The sequence below is a fragment of the Sceloporus occidentalis genome, unplaced genomic scaffold, assembly GCF_023333645.1.
Source record: "Sceloporus occidentalis isolate IW3139 unplaced genomic scaffold, rSceOcc1.0.p SCAF_25, whole genome shotgun sequence".
Classification (NCBI taxonomy): domain Eukaryota; kingdom Metazoa; phylum Chordata; class Lepidosauria; order Squamata; family Phrynosomatidae; genus Sceloporus; species Sceloporus occidentalis.
Window position 1 is genome coordinate 10,875,986 of NW_028317005.1, and position 21,638 is coordinate 10,897,623.

General features: G+C 44.0%; 2 protein-coding genes and 1 non-coding gene across 3 annotated transcripts; 2 read left to right on the forward strand and 1 right to left on the reverse strand.

The window, feature by feature from the left end:
• Positions 1-539: 539 nt before the first annotated feature.
• LOC149300388 (actin-like) lies at positions 540-1,661 on the reverse strand. The gene has a single exon (XM_089485443.1). It carries the CDS (start codon positions 1,659-1,661, stop codon positions 540-542), a length of 1,122 nt encoding a protein of 373 aa, XP_089341569.1.
• Positions 1,662-2,112: 451 nt separating this feature from the next.
• On the forward strand, positions 2,113-2,185 carry TRNAV-AAC (transfer RNA valine (anticodon AAC)). The gene has a single exon. It is a non-coding gene; the product is annotated as a tRNA-Val (tRNA).
• A 2,112-nt stretch (positions 2,186-4,297) lies between these two features.
• LOC149300390 (myoneurin-like) lies at positions 4,298-19,849 on the forward strand. Its single transcript, XM_089485441.1, has 7 exons — positions 4,298-4,560; positions 5,421-6,187; positions 7,294-7,453; positions 14,958-15,136; positions 16,363-16,446; positions 19,302-19,388; positions 19,593-19,849. The coding sequence occupies exons 1-7, from the start codon at positions 4,298-4,300 to the stop codon at positions 19,847-19,849; spliced, it is 1,797 nt and encodes a 598-aa protein (XP_089341567.1).
• The last annotated feature ends 1,789 nt before the right edge of the window (positions 19,850-21,638 follow it).

The window sequence follows — 21,638 nt, forward strand, 5'->3', positions numbered from 1 at the left end:
GGTTGTCGCAGGTGTATTTATACCTCGAGTAACGCCCGCGCCTCAACCTCATTGGCGCTCTGTAATATTATTAGTTGTGTGGCGGGAATATTATAACCAATTAAGTGAAAGAATGGAAATGATGTCACACAGGCTTGTAAACGGTAATGGGAGTCCAAAGAGACAGCTAAAGAATGTTAGTTGGCGTTATATACGGGAAGGTACGGGGTGTATATTTGAACGCATATTGGGGAAACAATTATAATTATAAATGTCACGTAATGCATGTGAAATGTACTGTTATAAAACTGGAAATTATGGTATACCTAGTCCCAACACGTAAACATCTGCATAATAGAACGTGTTTCAGCAGAATACCAACATTTTCTTCATAATTTGTGATCTATGTTTATGTGTGATACCGAAAGTAAAATTATATAATATTTTCTGCTCTTGACCTCAACCAAAGAATACTTGCATTAATGAAGACAAGTTTTTTGCAGTGTGTTAATGCATCGTTTATTCGCCTAGTGCCTGGTTTGCCGGGTTAGGCCATCCCCTTAGAAACATTTTCTGTGGACAATATTTGGCCCTACTTCTTTGAACTCCTCTTGCGTGATCCACAATTGCTGAAAGGCAGGGAAAGAGGATAGTATGGAGCCTCCCATCCATACTGAGAACATTCTTTCAGGTGGAGTAAAGACTTTCACTTCAGAGTCTTCCGGAACAAGATTTATCAATTCCTTGGCCATACGTTCACCTATTCCTGGAAATAGACTGGATCCTCCTGACAGAATCACGTTGCAGTAAAGGGAATTCCTGAGATCAATGTCACACTTCATTATGGTGTTAAAGCACAGTTTATGGATACCACTTGCTTCCATGCCAATGTTAGCTGGTTTAAATAATGTTTCTGGGCATCTGTACCTCTGATTATGAACAGTGACAACTTTTCCATCTGGAAGTGTGTATTCTTTTTCCACTTCTTCGACGCTCTTTGACTTTTCCAAGTCTATGTCGAACGCGACATAGCAGAGCTTTTCTTTGATTTCTTTGACAATTTCTCTTTCTGCTGTGCTATTCAAAGAAATGCCACTTTCGTTTAAAATCCTCATCAAGTAATCTGTTAGGTCTCTTCCTGCTAGGTCGAGTCTTAGCACTGCGTGGGGAAGGCAATAGCCTTGATAGATGGGAACGGTGTGTGTGACACCGTCACCGATGTCCACCACACACCCAGTTATTCTACCGCAGCAATACAGTGCCAGCGCTGCTTGGATTGCAACATAAATTGCCGGTGCACTGAGTTCCTCTAAAAACATTTCAACTGTCTTTTCTCTGTTGGAAAGTGGGTTGAGAGGTGGCTCTGTAACAAGAACAGGCCGCTCGCATGAGTTAATCTTTAAATCATGATAATAAACGTACTTCCAGATCAGTTCCATGTCTTCCCAAGATGTCACCACGCCGTTTTCCACTGGGTAGCTAATGGACAGAATACCCCTTCTTGCTTGAGCTTCCTCTCCAACATAGAAGTCCTTTTGCCCAGCTCCAATCATGACAGGCTTGGCTTTTGGTCTGCCTATGATGTTTGTATAAACAAACCGCGGTTCTTTGTCTCCTGAAAATCCTATTTTAATAAGGCCAGAGCCATTGTCTAGAATAACTGCAGGCGCATACTCCTTCATCTTCCTTGCCGTAAACTGATGGCATCTAACAATAGGGGCCAGTAGGTTTGTCCAAAGGTGCTATCATTGCTGGGTTTTTGTGAGTATGGAATGATGGTGATGTAATAATAGCACATGTCACAAATCTTTTTGTCACTCTGCAGTTTGATGAAAAGTTAACTAATGTGCGGTCTACATATCTACTTACGTGTTAATTTTTTATGGATAAATCTATAAAAAAATCTAAAAAACAAATCCCACTACTTTGTATCAGAAATGTTATTTGACTTACATGCAGAACTAGGCAAAAAGAAAACAGGATTGACTCATTTGAGTGCTCTTATGTTTGCATGAAATGCTCCTAAAGTGCTAATGGGGAGGCTTTAATTGTTTTCAGTATAGTTACCGGTCTGGTTAGATTTTGTTGACACACTCAGTGGTAATCCGCATATTCTCCTTACTATACATAGCCGTTTCCGTAGTGTAGTGGTTATCACGTTCGCCTAACACGCGAAAGGTCCCCGGTTCGAAACCGGGCGGAAACACTTTTTCTCTCTTTTTTTTTTTTTTTAAACAAAAAATAGAGTGTACATCGTATATGAGTGTCCGCTTACCTCAGCTGGTACTTAGGAAAGCTAAATATTGACCTTACGCTGCTCACTAATACAACATGATACAGTTTATTAGCATAAAGGACATGCTACACGTATAGCTGTAATCGGGATTCCAGTTGCAGCCACACTGCTTCAAAAGCGAATAACGTAGTTAACGGTGAAGGTGGCGCAGTCCCCTGCGGCACGGAAAGCGTTAACGAGCTGCGGTGACGTCACGCAGCGCGAGTGCAGGCGTACTTTACGTCTGACGCATTGATTCAATGGCTGACTGAAGAGGTGAGTGGAAGGATGGTGTGTGCACGCTGAGACGCTCTCCCCTGGAGTGTGGACATCGTTCTACCGGGTTACTTATAGAACCCGGCGTGTTTCGTTGTATTTGTCTTGAAGTGTTCGGAATGATCGAAGCGCATTTGAAGAAGGGCCCAAACATCGTCTCTGGCTTATTATATTTACCACACACACCGCGACTGGCTACCCAATGAGCCGGCACTCAGCTATGAATACTGACATGCCTGCATGCGCATATGTTATGAGTACATGGCATTAACATTCATGCCAGGTGAATCCTGCAGGACGGCCATTGGATTTCATTAAGCAATTTATGTTTGGAAGGAGGATCATAATAGGTAGTAAAGAGGCACTGTCACTACTTTTGGGGTAACTACATTCATTCATTAAACTATGTTGTGGTTTTTGCAGTGTACTCAGTGCAGTTGTGTGTGGATAATACAACACTTTTAAATATGGGAATGGTATCCAATGGTTTTTATTACCGGAGCCTGACTGTGTGTGTCATGTGACAATTACGCTTTCCCTGCCCAAAATATGAATGTGAAAGAAATGTACTTGATTGAAGGATGAGAAAGAAAATAAGGCAAACTGTTCCTTTAAAGGCCCTTAAAGAGACATTGCAGCCATCATATTCACTTTAATGCATATGGAACCTGAGAAGTCACTTTAAGGTTGTGGTTTCCCCTTGAAAATGCATTGATGAATTCTGCAGCCCCCAGCTGTTGGCCGTGCAGAAGATGTGGTACTAAAGCCTCCCGGTACGGACCGGACACTGGGTTTAGAACCTGCCGGTCATGGGCATGGAGGGTCCAATGAGGACCCCCCTGTGAGGAAAGTGCTCCCATTGATTTCAGTAGGAGTGCTCTTCCTGACTTCACACCCTAGAGGACCAGTGATAGACGTCATGGGTAAAAAACACATTTAATAAACCTTAAAATGTTTTACATATATGAATATGGTTAAAAAAAATACATTTACTTACACCCTGTACTATGTATGATAGCGCCTTAATGTTGCTGTTCCACTGTAAAGATGTTACGCTGTCACACTTGCACTGTACATCTGCGTTTACGATTTTTATTTTTCAATAAAGAGAATTGACTTATATATATAAAAAAAAAAAAGACATATACTTAACCCCCCCAAAAAACAAACAAATCAACATGTTTGATTTCAGTATGTTTGCCATTAACCATAGTGATGTACAATAATAAGACAACACCATTATTTGTTTTTCTACAGCAATATAGAGCTGTGTGCAAGTAACCAACGTCCTTTTTACAGAATGATTTCATAGTCGTCAATATGGATGTATAGCGTCAGTGATTCAGTGCAGGCAGCTCGAAGTAGTACTGGGTAACATGCAGACACTTATAGTAACAGCACAGATGGCACGCTAAAAAAAACAACACAACTGCTTGCACACAGACTAAATAACGCAAAGAGAGACAAAAAATAAGGTTCACTTATTTCAACTGAATTGACACAAAAACTGATCAGGTGATAGAAAGGAGAGAGATCCTACAACATGCCTTTTGCTTCATATATATATATATACATAGAATTTAATAACAAATAAGAACCATTTTCAGGCACTATTGCGCACCATAGCGTAATTACTAGTTAGTGTGATTCTAACACACTTGATGTCTTTCGCCAGCATATCAGAGTACGAAAGACTGTTGCTTTCCTGTGGATATCACAACTCTGTCTATTTTTTCTTCTAGGCATGGATTTGCAGTTGCTGCCATCATGGCGCGTCTCGATCATTGTAGACAGCTATTAGAGAAGTTAAACAAGCAGCGAGAGGCTGGATTCCTTTGTGACTGCACAGTTTTTATTGGCGAATTTCAGTTTAAAGCTCACAGAAATGTGCTGGCTTCCTTTAGTGAATATTTCAGAGTCCTCTTCAAGGATACTTTGGATAATGTTGTCCTGGATCAGAACCAAGTGACAGTGTCTGGGTTTGAAATACTCCTGGACTTTATCTACAGCGGAAACTTACATTTTGATAGGTAAAGTGTGTGTGTGTGTGTGTGTATATATATATATATATATATATATATATATATATATATATATATATATACACACACACCTATATGTAATAGGTGTTATTGTATTACACTATACATTTAACAGTGTTCAACCCCCCAGTCTTTGTCTCTGCATGGTATAGAAAGAAATTATCTTTTACAATGCATGTGTACATACTTCATGGATGTACAGATAAAATGACATTTTTATTTTATGTAGGGTTTTGGTATATTCTTAATTGATAAGGTTATCTATTTAAATATGTTACTACTGGCTCCTGGCATTTTTGAGAATTTTCAAATGAAAATCCAATTTAAATTTGCCCCATTCCTCCATTTAGAAACATGAGGTTTTACTTATGTGTCAACCCTTTTAATAAAATATTATAAAGCGGAAACATTCATTGTAATAATATGTATGTGCATTTAGATTTTTATTCACTTCTCGGCGGTACAGTAAGTTCAGTCGTAGAGTAAATACAGTACCCAAACATACTTTTGATCTGTGCTATAGTTTTTTTTATAGAAGGGAATATAGTTGCAATTTTATAGGCACAGGTATATGTTTACTTGACTTTTTCTAATATGAAAGGATTGGAATCTCTCCAGTGCCTCCTCGCCTTCCAGAATGTTTGGATGTAAAACCCTCTGAGGCTCCCTTACCTTTCAGTGATAACACATTTGCCAGTCTAGCAAGCTATCAAGTCTAGGTAGAAAGCTAGGCTCAATCAGTGAAACAAATTGTTTGCCTCATTGGTTCCTGGGGAGAAATACCACGACTGCCCTTTAAGGGGATGATATAAGTTTGGATGCCATTTTTTATTTGTTTCTGTCTGCAGTTGCACTGTAGAGGAAATCTGTCAGGCTGCTGAACATCTCAAAGTGGAGGAGGTCGTCTCTTCATGCAAAATCAAAATTCAATCTGAGGCAAGAGTCAAGCCTGTTGTTATAGATCTTGACCGGAACACCAGTCGACAGTCATCCCTGATACACTGTGTAGATGAAAGTTATATTGATAAAACAGAACGTTCATGTGCACAGCTGGAATGCAAGAAGGTAGTTACAAGAAAAAAGACAAATAGAAGCAAAAGATGGAAAAGGACTGTATCTAATTATCACAAAGTTCAGAAAAAGTCACTCCCGCATCTGGCTCCCATTCCAGTTGTGCCATCTGATCTTGACTTGGATATAAGTATGCCTGACGAGGGAGTAGCAGAGCAAGGTACTCAGGACAAAGGTAGCTGCTTGCTAGAGTTGACATCGACTCTAGACTGTGAAATGTACGCACCGCAAGATGTTACTGTACAAACCTTGCATGTGAAGAAGTTAAGGTCGTATCAGGACTGTGCTTTGAAAGAACACCACATGGCTAATATTACAAGCCCCAGAAACATGTGCAAGATGGAGAGATCCGAGAAAGACTTGCATGAAAAGTTCTGCAAGAATAAGCCAGTGTGCAATACCTGTGGTAAGGTCTTCTCTGAAGCCAGCAGCCTAAGGCGACACATGCGCATCCATAAAGGTGTCAAGCCTTATGTGTGCCATCTGTGTGGGAAAGCATTTACTCAGTGTAACCAGCTGAAAACACACGTTCGGACTCACACAGGTAAGAAACCTTGTCAGCCTTATCTAAGCTCCATGGAGCACTCAACTGCTGTTTTGGAGATAATTGCACTGACCATTTCGTTAAGTGACTTAATCTATAGCGTCACTTTATGCATTCAGTCTGTGCATGTTGTGGTTAACTATCGGGGATACAGCTGATACAATTGAAATGGGAGAGCCTTCAGGGGGACCCTGACCCCTCATGTAGCACACTGACTCCTTTGTGCCTACATTTTTGCTTGTCTATATGTATAGCCATGCTGGCAGTCAGGAACACGGAGGTAACGCGTTAGATGGCAGCACAGGGTCTTCACCGCCCCACGCTGACATGAGACGCATTACCTTATGGGCCCTGCACTACATACCAGGCCTGTGAAAAGCATGAAAGGTATGTGTAGACAGATGATAGGGAGGAATGGCCACAGGATGGATTTTAGCAAATGTGGGTTGACGCTAGAGGGCAGATGGGTATAACGCTGACGCTAGAGGCAGAGGGCTATGGACACGGGGAGGGGGTATATATACTGAGAGGAGAAAGAAGGCTGACAGGTATGGGCACTGTGGTGGGGAGAAAGATGGGCACTGAAGAGAGGAGGTGCAGATAGTTATGGGCAGGGGGGGTAGGAAAATTCAGATAGAGGACTGGGAAATAGAAGTGATCTCAAAGATCACGTTACAACGCAGATGGTGGGCCCTTCAACATACATCTGTACTGGGCCCAAAAATTCTCGATGACAGCCCTGGGGGAAAAAACTGAGGAGAGTCAGATGTCTGCCAGTTTTGTGGATGCGAGGCAGCATTTGTGTGGTTACATTAGAACAGCACTGAGATTGGGTGAACAACCTGTTTGCACTTGGTTTCATGGTATTTTGTTACAGAAAAATGTTGCTGATAATAGACATCTGCACTTCTTGTTTTCCATTCTGTGGGACCTTTGTGGTAACTAATGAAATGAATTGGTTAAATCCACATAAACCTATAGGGATAAAATTATATACTACCCATTTTAACCATTAATTGCGAGCGTCTTGCAAGTACATTACCTATATTTATGCTTTGTGTGTTAACCAATTAATCAATCTCAAACCGGCTGTATTCAATTTTCAGGAGAAAAGCCATATCAGTGCAATCTCTGCGATAAAAGCTTTGCTCAAAAATGCCAGTTGGTTTTTCACAGCCGTATGCATCATGGAGAAGAGAAGCCATTTAAATGTGATGTGTGCAATCTGCAGTTTGCAACATCGAGCAACTTAAAGATTCATGTAAGGTAAGAAAAATATCCCAAAGGCAATAACAAACTGCAACGTTCATTTAGTGATTTGGATCTTGCATGAATAACGTAACTATGCATTATAAAGGGTCAACTAAAATTTAGCTCCCTTTAACGATGGGCTGAACTGCAGTAACTACACGGGTCGCAGCGGTCACAACGGCCTGTTCCTCTAGGGGGCCAGGGGCTACTCCTACGACCACTTCCGGCTCAGTCCAAGTTGCGAGACAGGAACGTATGGGGGTCATGTTACATGTGTGAGAGCATGGATGTGTAAGTGTGTGTGAGAGCATGGATGTGTAAGTGTGTGTGAGAGCATGGATGTATAATTGTGTGTGTGGCCATGGATGTGTAAGTGTGTGTGAGCATGGATGTGTAAGTGGGGTGAGATGGAGTGTTTGTTAGAATGTATGTGTGTTAGTGAGTATGAGTAAATGTGTGTAATTTGTGTATGTTTACATGTGTGTTAGAGTGTATGTTACACTCCTGCTGAGCTGTGTTAACTATGTATTATAGGAGGGGGGCGTGGCTAGCCACGGACCAAGATGGCTGCTTAGGCTCTTTGCTCCACGGCCCCTCTCCGTGTTTCTGCTTAAATAGCGTGTTTTTCTCCCGCCATGGGCAAGACCAACAGAGCCCCCGGCACCCCGAAACCCTCGGGGCATAAAGAGAAGTCCTCACTTACCTCGGTCCGGTCCTTTTTCCATGGCACCCACGATCATGATTCCGGCGACTCCTTCAACAAAATGGCGCCTTCTCCCGCCGGCTCGTGCAGCGACGGTCCAGAGGACTCTGGCGCTGACTCCAGGGACTACTCTACCCTCCGGGATACTCTCCGGCGTCTCCCTACAAAAGAGGACATGGTACCGCTTATTGAAAAAGCCACTCAAGGCATCCGGGACGCTCTGACTGAGCTAAAGGCGGATGTGCAACAACTTGGCGACCGAGTGGCGACGGTGGAGTCTGACGCAGCACAGATCGCTGATTCCGTGGACACTCTCTCCTCGCAAGTCTCCGAACACTCCCACATGTTGCGAGCGATGGCTCGCAAACTCGAGGACCTCGACAATCGCGGCCGGCGCAACAACTTGCGGGTACGCGGGATCCCGGAGGACATCGCCCACTCTGACCTCGCCTCGACCCTGCATGCCATCTTTAATGGCGTTCTGCAACGCCCTACGGACACTCCGATTGAGTTCGACCGGGCTCACAGGGCCCTCAAGCCGCGGGGTGATGCTGGTGCCCCTCCCCGAGATGTCGTTTGCCGCTTGCATTACTATTCTATGAAGGAGAACATCCTCCGTGCCTGTCGGGCAGGGGGTGACCCTACGTGGAACGGACATGTCATCTCCGTTTACCCGGATCTCTCCCCCTCCACCCTCCAGACGAGACGCATCCTGAAACCGATTACCACGGCTTTGCGAGCGGCTTCAATCCCCTACCAGTGGGGTTTCCCGTTCGCGCTGATTGCCCGGAAGGACGCCGACACGTTTGTCCTTCGCCAGGCCTCGGATGTCCCGTCCTTTTTGGAGAGCTTGGGGCTGCCTTCTATCCCCGTTCCGGATTGGGAGTCGGCCCTTTCTGCTCCTACACGCCTGCGGAACCCCGCTCAGGACTGGCTTCCCAAGCCTCGTCGGACCAAGCGCCAGAAGCTCCCGACTTCCTGACTTTGCCGCCGCGATGTTGGCCTACGCCGTTGACTGCTACTCACCGTGGGGCTTTGACGCCCTTCCCGACATGCCGTTTCTCTGGATCCTGCACCGTGTTGTTGAGGTGATGTTCTCTTGCTGGCTCCGGTCGGCTCCCCGCGGCCATGGACACTTTTATGGACGCGCTGCTGTGTTGTATGGCCCTGGGCCCATCTACAGACGACTCACGGTGCACGGTTCCTGTTTTGTTTCGGATATGTTTTATTTTCTTTCGGGTTGATTACTTTCTTTTGGCTCTGTGCCCCCCCCCTCCGTCCCTAGGTCCTCGATACACCGGTATCTCCGGCCCTATCTAGTGCATATGGGTGGCCTCGCTGCGCCCCATGCCTCATCACACACGCATAGACATATACGCCTCACGGCTCTGCCCTGTTAGTTTCTCCGTCCGGGGCTGGTCTATCTGGTCTCGGGGGGCGGGCCCGGCTCCTCCAGGTGTACTCACCTTCTGATGCTGTTTTCGGTCCCTTAAGTCCCTGGAGCTGTTGCTTTCTTGCCTCCTCGGTGGCCCCGCCTCGTGGCACCTTATGCAGGTTCCGTGGCGCGCCTGTGGTCTCTCCTCCCGGGGACGCCACCCGGCCGGGCCTCGTCCTTCCCTGGACTCCCCACTGTCTATCCGGGATATATGGTTCTACGCCCGGGCTGGCCGACCTCCCGCGGTACCATGGGACTGGTCCTCCTTCCCTCTTAGGCTCCTTGCCCCATGGCTGTTCTGTTCTTCCCTTGCACACGCACACACGCTGTTTTCTTTTATTTTATTTACATTGACACTTTGACACGGAGAGGGTGCCTACGCATCCAGCCTCACCGCCGCATATCTCCTACACTACACGATGTCATTTTCTGTTTTGTTTATCTACCGTCCGTTCTGCTATTTCGCTTCCCCCGCCAGAGCCTGCCTACCTTGCCCTTTGGGCTTGGACACTAGGTCATTGACCACTGGTCTGGTCACTCGGCTCGTAATTCGATGTGGTTGCATCGGGCTTATAATTGCCCAGTTCGTTTTTGTTTTTTTGGTTTTATCGCACGTGACATTTTGTGTGTTTCTCGCTATATTGTATACCAATGGGTGGTGTGGTGCGTCGCTAACTAAGGTTTCTTTTCTCTGTGTCCCTTATGGCGGCCGCTCCCTTTAACTGTACATCCCTGAATGTCAGGGGCCTGAATAAACCCCAGCAACGGTCCAAATTACTTTGCCTCCTCCGCTCTTACAAAACACGTATTGCCTTCCTTCAGGAGACCCACTTTGTGGCCGCGAAGGAGCCCAGGCTAACGTCCAACCACTTCCCCCTAGCCTATTTTTCCAGCTCCCCCTCCACTAAGACCAAGGGGGTGGCTGTTCTCCTGCATAAAAGCCTCCCCTTTCAGCTTCTTGATGTGTGGAGGGACACGGAGGGCAGGGGTCTGATTGTCAAGGGGTTTTTGGGTATGCACAAGATTACGCTTGCCACGGTGTATGCTCCTAACAAGGACCAGATCCCTTTCCTAGTCCGCTTCCTCTCTAAATTGGCAGATTATCAAGAGGGGGTGACGGTGTTCGGGGGGGACCTCAACATGGTCCTGGACCCCAGACTTGACTGCTCGACGGGTACATACCATCTTCCCTACGCGAATCTAAAGAAAGTTAAACGAATGCTCCTCCTCAATCAACTGGTTGATGTTTGGCGGGCCTGCAACCCCGCTACCCGTGACTACACTTTTTACTCCCCCCCCCACGACCGTTATACCCGTATTGACGCTATATTTTTGTCCCACCATCATTTGTCCTATCTCCATACTGCTTCTATTGGGCCTCAGGTTCTTAGTGATCATGCCCCGGTTCACGTTGCTCTCCGCTTTCCTTTCCATCCTCCCAAGGTGTGGTGCTGGCGCCTTAATGCCAACCTGGTTAATGACCCCACGTTCCTCCCGGAGCTTGAGGAGCACCTCAAGCATTACTTTGATGATAACTCCTCCCGTGGTACCCCGGTCCCGACTGTTTGGGAGGCCCATAAGGCGGTAATGAGAGGCCACCTAATCCAACTGGGGGCCAAGCTTAAGCGTTTGGACCACCTGTCCCTCATCTCCCTGACGCGTCAGATAGCGGAGCTGGAATTTAGGCATAAATTTACTCTGTCCCACGAAATCTTTGAACAGCTCCAAGCCCTTCGTGCCCGTCTTTCTGCCCTCCTAGATTCTAGGGTCAAGCGGAATTTTCTCCTCACCAGGAGGCACTTTTACGAGTTGGGGGACAGGCCTGGGAAGCTCCTTGCTAGGGCGCTCCGGGCTAAGAGGGTAGCCACATTTATCCCCAGGGTCAGGGATGCGTCTGGTACCCTGCAACACCACACGAGGGATATCGCCCGCTGTTTTTCCGCATTCTACTCTAAGCTTTACAGCCTTGATGGGGGTAAAGCCCCTGATGACGCTAAGCTTGCCCGCATGTCGGCCTATTTGGATCAGCACCTTAGGCTTAGACTCCCTGCTGCCGACAGGGCTGGCCTTGACTCACCTATTACCCTGGAGGAGGTTGAGAGGGCGGTTAAGTCCTTGCCGAAGGGCAAGAGTCCAGGCCCGGACGGTTTCACCCCACTCTATTACAGTAAATTTTTACACCCCACATGGTGTCCCTATTTAATGCCCTAGCCTCTGGGACTCCCCTTGATCCTCAGACCAATACTGCCCACATCACGGTCATCCCAAAGCCGGGCAAGGACCCTGAGATCTGTAGCAACTACCGCCCAATTTCCCTTATCAATGTGGACCTCAAAATCCTCGCCAAAATTCTCTCCTTTAGGCTCAATCCCCTCCTTCCCCGGCTTATTCATAGCGACCAGGCTGGCTTTGTCCCTGGTCGCGAGCCCAGGGACAACACCTTCAAGGTGCTGAACCTGATGGCGCTGGCCCATTCGCGTAATACTCCATTTCTGTTGGTGTCAATGGACGCTGAGAAGGCCTTCGACAGGGTCTCGTGGGCCTTCTTGTTTCAGGTCCTTGAGAAGCTTGCCATTGGCCCCACGTTCATTCAACTCATTCGGTCCCTGTACTGCTCCCCCTCTGCCTATGTCCGGGTTAATGGTACCCTTTCCGAGAAAATTGTCTTGGCTAATGGCACCAGGCAGGGTTGCCCTCTCTCTCCCCTACTCTTTCTCCTCTCTTTAGAACCCCTGGCCAATGCCATCCGGGCCAACCCTTCCATTACTGGCTTATCTGTGGAGGGCGTGGATTATAAATTGTCCGTCTACGCCGACGACATGTTATGTTTTGTTACCGATCCTCTTTCCTCTCTCCCGCATCTCACCTCTGAACTACACCAGTTCCATGACCTCTCCCAATACAAAATAAACCTTCAAAAATCAGAAATTCTGGGTGTCCGCGTCGCCCCCTCGGTTAAATCGCAGATTCAGTCTGCCTACCCTTTCCGGTGGACCGATTCGTATCTCACTTACCTGGGGGTTCGTATCCCGGAGGACCTGTCCACGCTGGTGGAGGTGAACTTCACTCCCCTCCTATCCTCAGTCACCAAAGATCTTAAGAAATGGTCCTTTACTCACATCTCCTGGTTCGGGAGGGTAGGAGTCCTTAAGATGAATATCCTCCCACGCCTCCTATATCTCCTTCAGTCTCTTCCGGTTTATCTGACGCAATCGTGCCTTAAGAAATGGACTAGGACCTTTACGGGCTACGTTTGGTCTAATCGCTCCCCTAGGTTGGCCTTCACTTACCTGACTGGTCCTAAGGAACAGGCCGGTCTGGGCCTCCCGGACGTCGAGGGCTATTGGGTTGCTTCCCATCTTAGGAGGGTGGCGGAGTGGACGTCTTGTACCCGCAAACAATGGGTGCACATTGAAAACTCTCTTTTCCCCTTGGAGATAGCTGCTGTCCCATGGCTGCCCCGTCGCCATGGCCGGCCCGTTGTCCCTAATCACCCGACCGTTACCCCGACGCTCCGTGTCCTTTGGAGGGTCCTCGCCAAGTATCCCCTCGCGTCTTGTCCTGGCCCCTTGTCCCCCGTTTCCTCTAATCCTGACTTTCCTCCGGGCCTATGCCAGGCGGATATACGGCTTCTCCTGCCGGCACGGGAGCGGGTACTCCGTGCTTCGCACCTCTTTACCGGGGACTCGGTCCGCCCCATCTCGGACTTTATACCTGACACCCCGGTTCCCTTTAGGGTCACTTTTCTCTACCACCAAATTAGGCACTTTCTGTCCTCCCTGTCCCCTCCCTCCGACTTGACTAGACCGCTGACGCCGTTTGAACTGCTCTGTTCGGACCCCTCTAGGCATTCCCACCTACTCTCTACGCTGTACAAACTCCTACTGACTCACCGTACCCCTAGGAAGCCGTACTTTCTCAGCCTGTGGGAAAGGGATCTGAACCTTTCGTTTGAACCCGTAGACTGGGATAGGATGATATTACTCGCCCTTAGAGGGGTCACTTCTAGTAGGTTGCAAGAGTCGGCATATAAGCTCCTCACCAGGTGGTATCGGGTACCTGCTGAGCTCCACCGCTTCCTTCCACAGGTTTCCCCCCTGTGTTGGAGGTGTGGCTCTGCTGAGGGGTCCTACATGCACTTGTGGTGGTCTTGCCCCCTGGTGCAACCCCTGTGGGCGGCTGTGGCCGCGGTGATACGGGCTGTTGATGACCCTTCCTACCAGGCCTCCCCGGAGGCAATGCTTTTACATCACGGCTCCTCTAGCCTGGGCTCCTACAAGAGGTCGCTCACGATTCACTTCATTACCGCCGCCAGGGCTACCATCCCGTTTTTGGCGTCGGGCTGTGCCCCCGCCTGTCTCGGTGTGGCTGAGGAAGGTCAATTTCATATGCCAGATGGAGGATCTGGTCATGACCTCCAGGGGCTTTGGGTATAGAAATGGTTTGAAGTGGTTGCCGTGGCGGGAGTTCTTGGTCTCTCCCTCCTTTCAGACCGTCCTGGGTAGTTTCGTTGCAGCCCCCCCTGATCTAGACTGAGCTTGCCTGTGGTCTTGTATCCTTGCGTTTTGCTTTGGCTCCTGACGCTCTGCCCTATTGCGGCGCCATTATCTCTGTATGCTTTTGGAGACGGCACCTCACCCACCCTCACACCCATTTATTCGCGTGCGGTACTGTTGATCTTATTGTTATTTTTTTCTTTTGTTACTTTTTGCCTTTTCGCCTGTTTATTTGACAACTTTCCGCTACGGGATCATCTGCTGTCAAACCCTGTGGCGTTGTACCTCTGATATTATGCACATTGTATCTCTATGCACGGTATTTTGTCCTCTGTCACCTCTGCCGTTTATTTGCCATCTTATGTGCCTCTGGGAACTGGCATTCCCCAGTGTGACGCTCGCCCGTGTGTACGGTTGTGTCTTGCTGCCTGCTGTACTGTGTTCACAGAGATGTCTTGCTGCTGATGTACTATGTTCCTTACTTTATGCACTGTTACCTGTTTTTTCAATAAACGGTGAATTGATAAAAAAAAAACTATGTATTATACAGGGTCATCTTGGGCCTAAAAAAAAAAAAAACATTGTTGGCTCTTCATGTAGGATGATGAATTTAAATGTTCAGCTTGCTACCCACTCATGGTTTAGCAAATACAGCTTTTATGACATTTTAACCAATGGTGCCCAACCCAGTCGTGCAGGCCTGAACCATTGATGTGCCTTGAAGACTGGGTTGGGAACCCTTGGTTTAGAACGTGTATAATGATTTGCTCTCTCCTGGTGTGAACTGCAGCACCCATGATGCTCTGCCTAACTACTTACCCAACAGAACCATTGATTGTTTTTTTGTTTCGTTTATATCTCAACCATCTCCTTGTTTCTCTCTAGAAAACACAGCGGAGAGAAGCCATATGTCTGTGATAGATGTGGCCAGAGATTTGCACAGGCCAGCACCCTCACTTACCATGTACGTCGACATACAGGAGAGAAGCCGTACGTTTGTGACACATGTGGGAAAGCATTTGCTGTATCAAGTTCTCTTATAACCCATGCAAGAAAGCATTCAGGTATGATAAACTACATGTGTTCCTCAAACTTTTAAACCATTCATATGTAACGCTAAATAAAGTGTTTAGTGCAATACATGTTTGAGGGAAAATTTGGGGACTCTAAACACCTTAACACTGACTGGCTTGAGTACTGAAGGTAGGGCAAAATGTTTGCCATTGTTGGGAAAAAAAGGAAAATAGTTCACATGCGTCACAAGGATTGTCATGATACATGTGATGATTCAGGAAGAATAGTTGGTGCCTGTATCATGTTCTCTGCCTGTCTCACTCACTCTGACCCGTGAGTTGGAGAGTCAGAGAAAGTAGAACAGATTGTCTGTCTTCAACAGCCACAGAGCCATGTAACTACATTTAGAAAGGGACTCCATCTTTTGACATGGGGACGTGATCTTATGAAGACCATCAGGGGTTCCCTCTAGCTAGGAGAGAGATCTTTGAGGTCCACAAATAACCTAAGGGGTTGCTAGTCACAGTGTAAAAAATAAAAACCCTGTACTCCTCCACGTAGAAGAATATTTTTAATGCAAATTATGTATTTCTGTTTAACACGGAGTATGTATTTTATCTCATAGTTGGTAAGAGAAATGTGTGAAAGACATCAACCATTTATCTGTTCTTTGACAACTTCTATATATTGTGAGCATGGTTTTCAAAGAAATACCTACTTGTCCTGACAAAAAAAGCAACAAATAGTATGGGTGGGTGCCCTAGATGAGAAATGCTGACACTTCATCCTTAAGGGTTAAATATATAAGCAAAGAAATGAGCTATAGCTCATTGAGCTATAAGGTGATTAATGCTGTGCACAATTTAAATTATTTTGTTTTGTACCCTTTATTGAATATGCAGTAGAAAAAACAAAATTTTACTTGTATTCCATTACAGCCTTTATTAACTAGTCAGGGAATTGTTTTGTGCCTTCAACGTGTTACGCTTAGTGCCCTATAGGTTTAATAGAATGTGAGTCATTATCTGATCCTAAGAAATCCCAGTGTGGTTTTTACCAAGTCCATAATAATAATAGTACGCCATAATAATAAATGGTACCCTCTTTTGAGCAGCCCTGAAATTAAAAACATGCTAAAAAACAAAGTTTTGCCTGCATTCAATCTGGGGACCCCTCCCAATTCTCTGTGCAGATTTCCACTCACAGTATTAAATACAATTCCAATCGGTTGGCCCTTTTAGTAAATGTAATTATGAGTGGAATCTTTTTGATTCAGGTGAGAAACCATATATTTGTGAGGTTTGTCAAAAGAGCTTCATTTCTTCTGGAGAACTGAATAAACACTTTCGTTCTCATACAGGTAAGTGAAGCTTTTCTACATAATGTGTTGACTAAATTGTGCATCTTTTTTGGGTTAAAATTAATTTGTTTCTAAATTGGGGGGGGGGGGGTGATGTCACATCCGTACCTCACATTCTCCCGTTTTGTTTTTCCCCATTCTGTTCTTACTTTCTCTAGCCTAAAAGCTACAGAGCTGGTCAAAATTACAATAACAAATATGTTGTTTCTATAAGCTAAAAGGACTTCATAAGAAATACGTGGCCTAACATTAGCTGTTTGTTGTATAATCCTTCTAAACACTGCTGAGGTGTAGCGATAGTTGCTTCTTTATCTAACCCCTTAAGGACCAGGCTGTTTTTTTGTTATTTTGTAACTTTTTGTACCCTTTGGGACCAAGGCTGTTTTAATACTTTTGCGGTGCTCGTGTTTAGATGTCATTTTCTCCTCACTCATTTAGTGTACCCACACAAGTTATATATTGTTTTTTTGTTCAGGACAAGAAGGGCTTTCTTCAGATATATCAGATCATATATCAGATCATCTAATTTTCTATAAAAAAATTATAAAATATGATGAAAAATTGAAAAAAAAAAAAACTTTTATTTGAAAAATCTTTTACTCATCCAAAAAAGCTAATGAAAAAACATGCTAAATAGATACTACTATTTGTTTAGAAATACCCAATGGTTTTATGTTTTTTTGCTTTTTTTTTTAGCAAGGTTTTGGGCAATAAGTACAAGTAGCGTTTTGCTATTTCAAGACCAATTTTTTTTTGGTCGTTCTGCCCCATGTGCTATTTCTGGTATCTTTAAAGCCGGCCAATGCAATTTATCCCATCAAACCATATATTTTTGAAACCCAGACACCTCAAGGTATTTCAAATGCTGCTATTTTAACCCTTTCCATGCACTAATTCTACTGCCACCCTTTGTCAGACTTTGTGGTAGTAATTTCTTTTGTGGGTTTTTTATCACAAACATTGTACTTCAGGTATAGATTTACAGATCCTGGTGTATGTCACTGTCAAACAAGACTACAATATGTGTTCAGCAACATCTCTCGAGTGCAGTGATACCCCCCATGCATGGGTTTGTCGGGTTGTTTGGGAGGTAAAATGCCACATTTAGGAAGTGCACATTTTTTAACTTGGAACTTTGACATCTGGTCCTGCAGCCCCCATGTCCTAATAGGGCCATCTATAAAGCCGGCTAATTCAATTTACCCCATCAAACCTTATAATTTTGAAAACTAGACACCCCAAGCTATTTCAGATGCTAGTATTTTAACCCTTTCCATGCGTGAAATTCAACCACCATCCATTGCCAAAGTTTGTGGTGGTAATTTGTTTTTGTATTTTGTTCACACAATTGTTAAAAAAATTTTATATCTCCAGGTATATGTCACTTTCAAACACCCCAATATGTGTTCAGCAACATCTTTTGATTACAGTGATACCACCCATGCATGGGTTTGTCTGGTGTTTGGGGGCTAAATGGCCACATTTAGGAAGTGCGCTTTTTTTGGGTCAGTCTGCCTATTCCCTATCTTTGAACCCGGCCACTCCAATTTACCCCATCAAACCATTCATTTTTTTTAAATTAGACACCCCTTGGGTATTTGAAATGCTTTTATTTTAACTCTTTCCGTGTCAAGATTTTTGACATGGACTTGTTTAATGAAATGACATGCCATTGGGCGTTAAGGGGTTAAAGTTAGGTGGAGAATGCTTGGAATAAATAGCACACAGTGGCAAGAAAAGGTAAGTGAACCCTTTGGAATTACCTGATTTTCTGAATTAATTCTTCATAAAATGTGATCTGATCTACATATAAGTCACAAGTATAGATAAACACAAGCTGCTTAAGCTAATAATACACAAACAATGATAATGTTTTGTGTCTTTTTTGAAGACCCTCATTAAACATTCACAGTGCTGGTGGAAAAAGTAAGTAAACCCTTGGATTTAATAACTGGTTGAAGATCCTTTGGCAGCATTAAATTCAAACAAGCGGTTCCGGTAGCTGCAAATCTGCTCAACGTTCAGGAGGAATTTTAGACCATTCTTCCTTATGGAACTGCTTAGGATCAGCCATAATCGAAGGATGTCTTGGGGATCTCTAATGGTTTAGGTTTAAAGTCTGGGGTTTGATTGGGCCACTTCAAATGCATAAAGGCATGGTATCCCTGGCAGCAAAGCATTGTACTCTGCGTTGTGGCTTTGGAGTCATCTTGGCTGGGCGCCCACTTCTAGGGAGAATAGCCACAGTGCTAAATTGTCTCCATTTATAAACAATTTGTCTAACTGTGGACTGATGAATATGTAAACTCTGAGATTATTTTGTAACCCTTTCCAGCTTCATGGAAATCAAAAATTCTTGATTGTAGGCCTTCTGAGATTTTTTTTTGTGGGTCATGGTTTACATCAGCAGATGCTTCTTAGGAATAGCACACTCAAATTGTTTGAGTATTTCCAAATGAAACCTCCAATCCCATTTCATTGATTAGACTCCGGGTTTGCTAACTCCTGACTCCAATTAGCTTTTCCTGAAGTGATTAGATTGTTTGTTGTTGTACATGAAGATCGTAATATATTTTAAGGCAAATTTATACATAAATGCTGGTAATTCCAAAGGATTTACTTATCTTTTCTTATCACTGTAGTTCGTTCATTGTTTGTTATTTTCTTGGGGAGTTTTGGCTGCCCCCAAAGCACTAGCACAGGTTATTTAGAGTATATGCAACTGCGGCTTCACTACATACACTCAGATAGCAAGCGAATAGCTGGTCCGTTAATACAATGCATGAAATAATGTATGACTTATTGAAGTGAAATTTTGTGGTATTTTTGATTTGATCTTAATACTCTACTTCCAGGAGAAAGACCATTTGTCTGTGAATTATGTGGAAATTCATACACCGATGTGAAAAATTTGAAAAAACACAAGTTGAAAATGCACTGTGGTGAGCCTTTTTTCTCTCTGTAGTATAAACCAAGTAAAATTAGTTTTCATGTGTAACATTTTCACGTGTAACTGTGTGTGTATATGTATATCTACCTATATTGCCTTTTTATAATGGTTTAAATTTCCAGACGTAAAAAAAAAAAAAAAATGCTGTCTCCCTTTGGTTATAAAGGAGTTAATAGAATACACTAATTTATTGTAGGAACTAGAGAAGAAGAGGGGACAGAAGTCTTGGATACCCCAGTTGATGATGATCCTTCAAGAAAAAGCCTGTTACAAGACAATATTGATCTGAAACCATCAGAGTTGTTCTTACCACTAACCCTTCACATTGGTCCTGAAGATCAGCAGGTGTTACTACCAGTATCAGACAGCCAAAGTCTTTCTTCAGAGACTCTGCTGAGGGCAACAGCCAATTACTCAGAACCACAATTTATTTTTTTACAACAGATGTACTGATACATTTGCAGAAGAGGTATATCTAGAATCATAAAGGTACCCTAAAAGGTTCACTTACAATTTGGGGAGTGTTTTTCCATTTGAGGTATAGAAAGCTCATGGGTGTGTTAAGTGAGTGTAGGTTGCAGTGATATGCTGAATGAAAGTTTTCACATAACCCTCTTTAAAAATTCATTTTTAGCATGTTTCATAATGGCAGTCTTACCGGTGCCCGTAACAGTAAATGATTTAAACAAGTTATAGACTTCTGAGTTATCAATTTGCTGTAACTTTTAGGATAGCATTTCATACCCCCAAAGCTATTTAGGTTAATAAGCAGTTTTGATTCTTAAAAACACACTCCAGCCCTATTTCCATGTTAAGTGTACACTATTGACCAAAAGTATATGGAGATCTGACCATCCCATTTCAAAACCATGGGCACTAATGTGGAGTTGCTCCCCACTTTGCAGCTTTAACAGCCTCCAAAATCTTGTGGAACACCTTCTCAGAAGAGTGGACAGTGTGTGTGGGAATTTTGGCCTATTCAACCAAAAACCATTTGTGAGGTCAGGCACTGATGTTGGACAAGAAGGCCTGGCTCACAATTGGTGTTCCAGTTCATCCAAAAGGTGTTCAGTGTGATTAAGATGTGGTCTATGTGCTGGCCACGTGAGTTCCTCAGCTCAAACATGTCTTTATGGACCTTGCTTTGTGCACTGGGGCAAAGTCATGCTCAATGGTTTTCTGGAGGCAGAGTGGCATATAGGGGGTTAAAAGACATATCATATTTTTTTCTCAATCATAGTTTTTATTAAATATGAAAAAATATATTTAGGCTTTTTCTTTTTTTCCTAAATTAATATTCAAATTTTGGGGGGTCGTCTTATAATTGAGCAAATACGGTACTTAAAATCTGCTGTTTAACCGTGGCGCAGAAAGTCCCCTGGTCATAACGTTGCTGGTATGCAAATCAATAGATTCCCCTTCTTGATAATATTTATTCATGACACTAATTTACATTGTGGCTGCGTTATATGTAATTTTAATGAATTTATTATCAAAATGCATTTGAGTCATCTCATCCTTTCTCCCCTTCTTTATTTAAATGCATCTCTTTGTAATAATCTTTCTCAATGAATGTTATGTGCCTCTCCTTCCTATTAGGATGACAACCTGTGAAAGTTAAGTTATTCTTAGTGCCTTATAGCTTTCATTCAGGTTGGGGTAGAGGTCACCACCACTTTCATAGAGGACTGCAGGTGGCATTATTGTCTCTCTAAATAGACATTTTGTTTTATCATGGATTAACGCCTTGTTTACAGTGTAATATTTTGGATTTTAATCAAAAATAGTATCTTGCATTTTACGTGCATTTTTTACTGTTTTGGAAACAATGTGCAATAATTTACGTGTTAAACTCACAACACATAATGGCTATAACCATTTTTACATTAGAAAAGTAGCCAATTGCAATTCAAGGTTTTGGATATATTAGATGGGCATTATGTCTGAGTCAGTGCATTTTTATTGTTTTAAATAAAAGTGCTTTTTATTTTCATCTTGTGTAACGTTTGTGTTATTTTACATCATAAACCGATTAAACGATACTGTAACTGTCCCTTTATTGTACTTTGTTGTAGACCTATAGATAGAAGGAAGCACTGGGTGGATTAAACCAGGACCATTTCTTCCCTATTTCTCATTTAGTAGACCGTGATGACATGGGACCATTTCTGACCAATCACGTACGTCATAGGTCCTCTGGGGATATCATTCAAGGTTCTATTTACTACTATCTGAGACATTT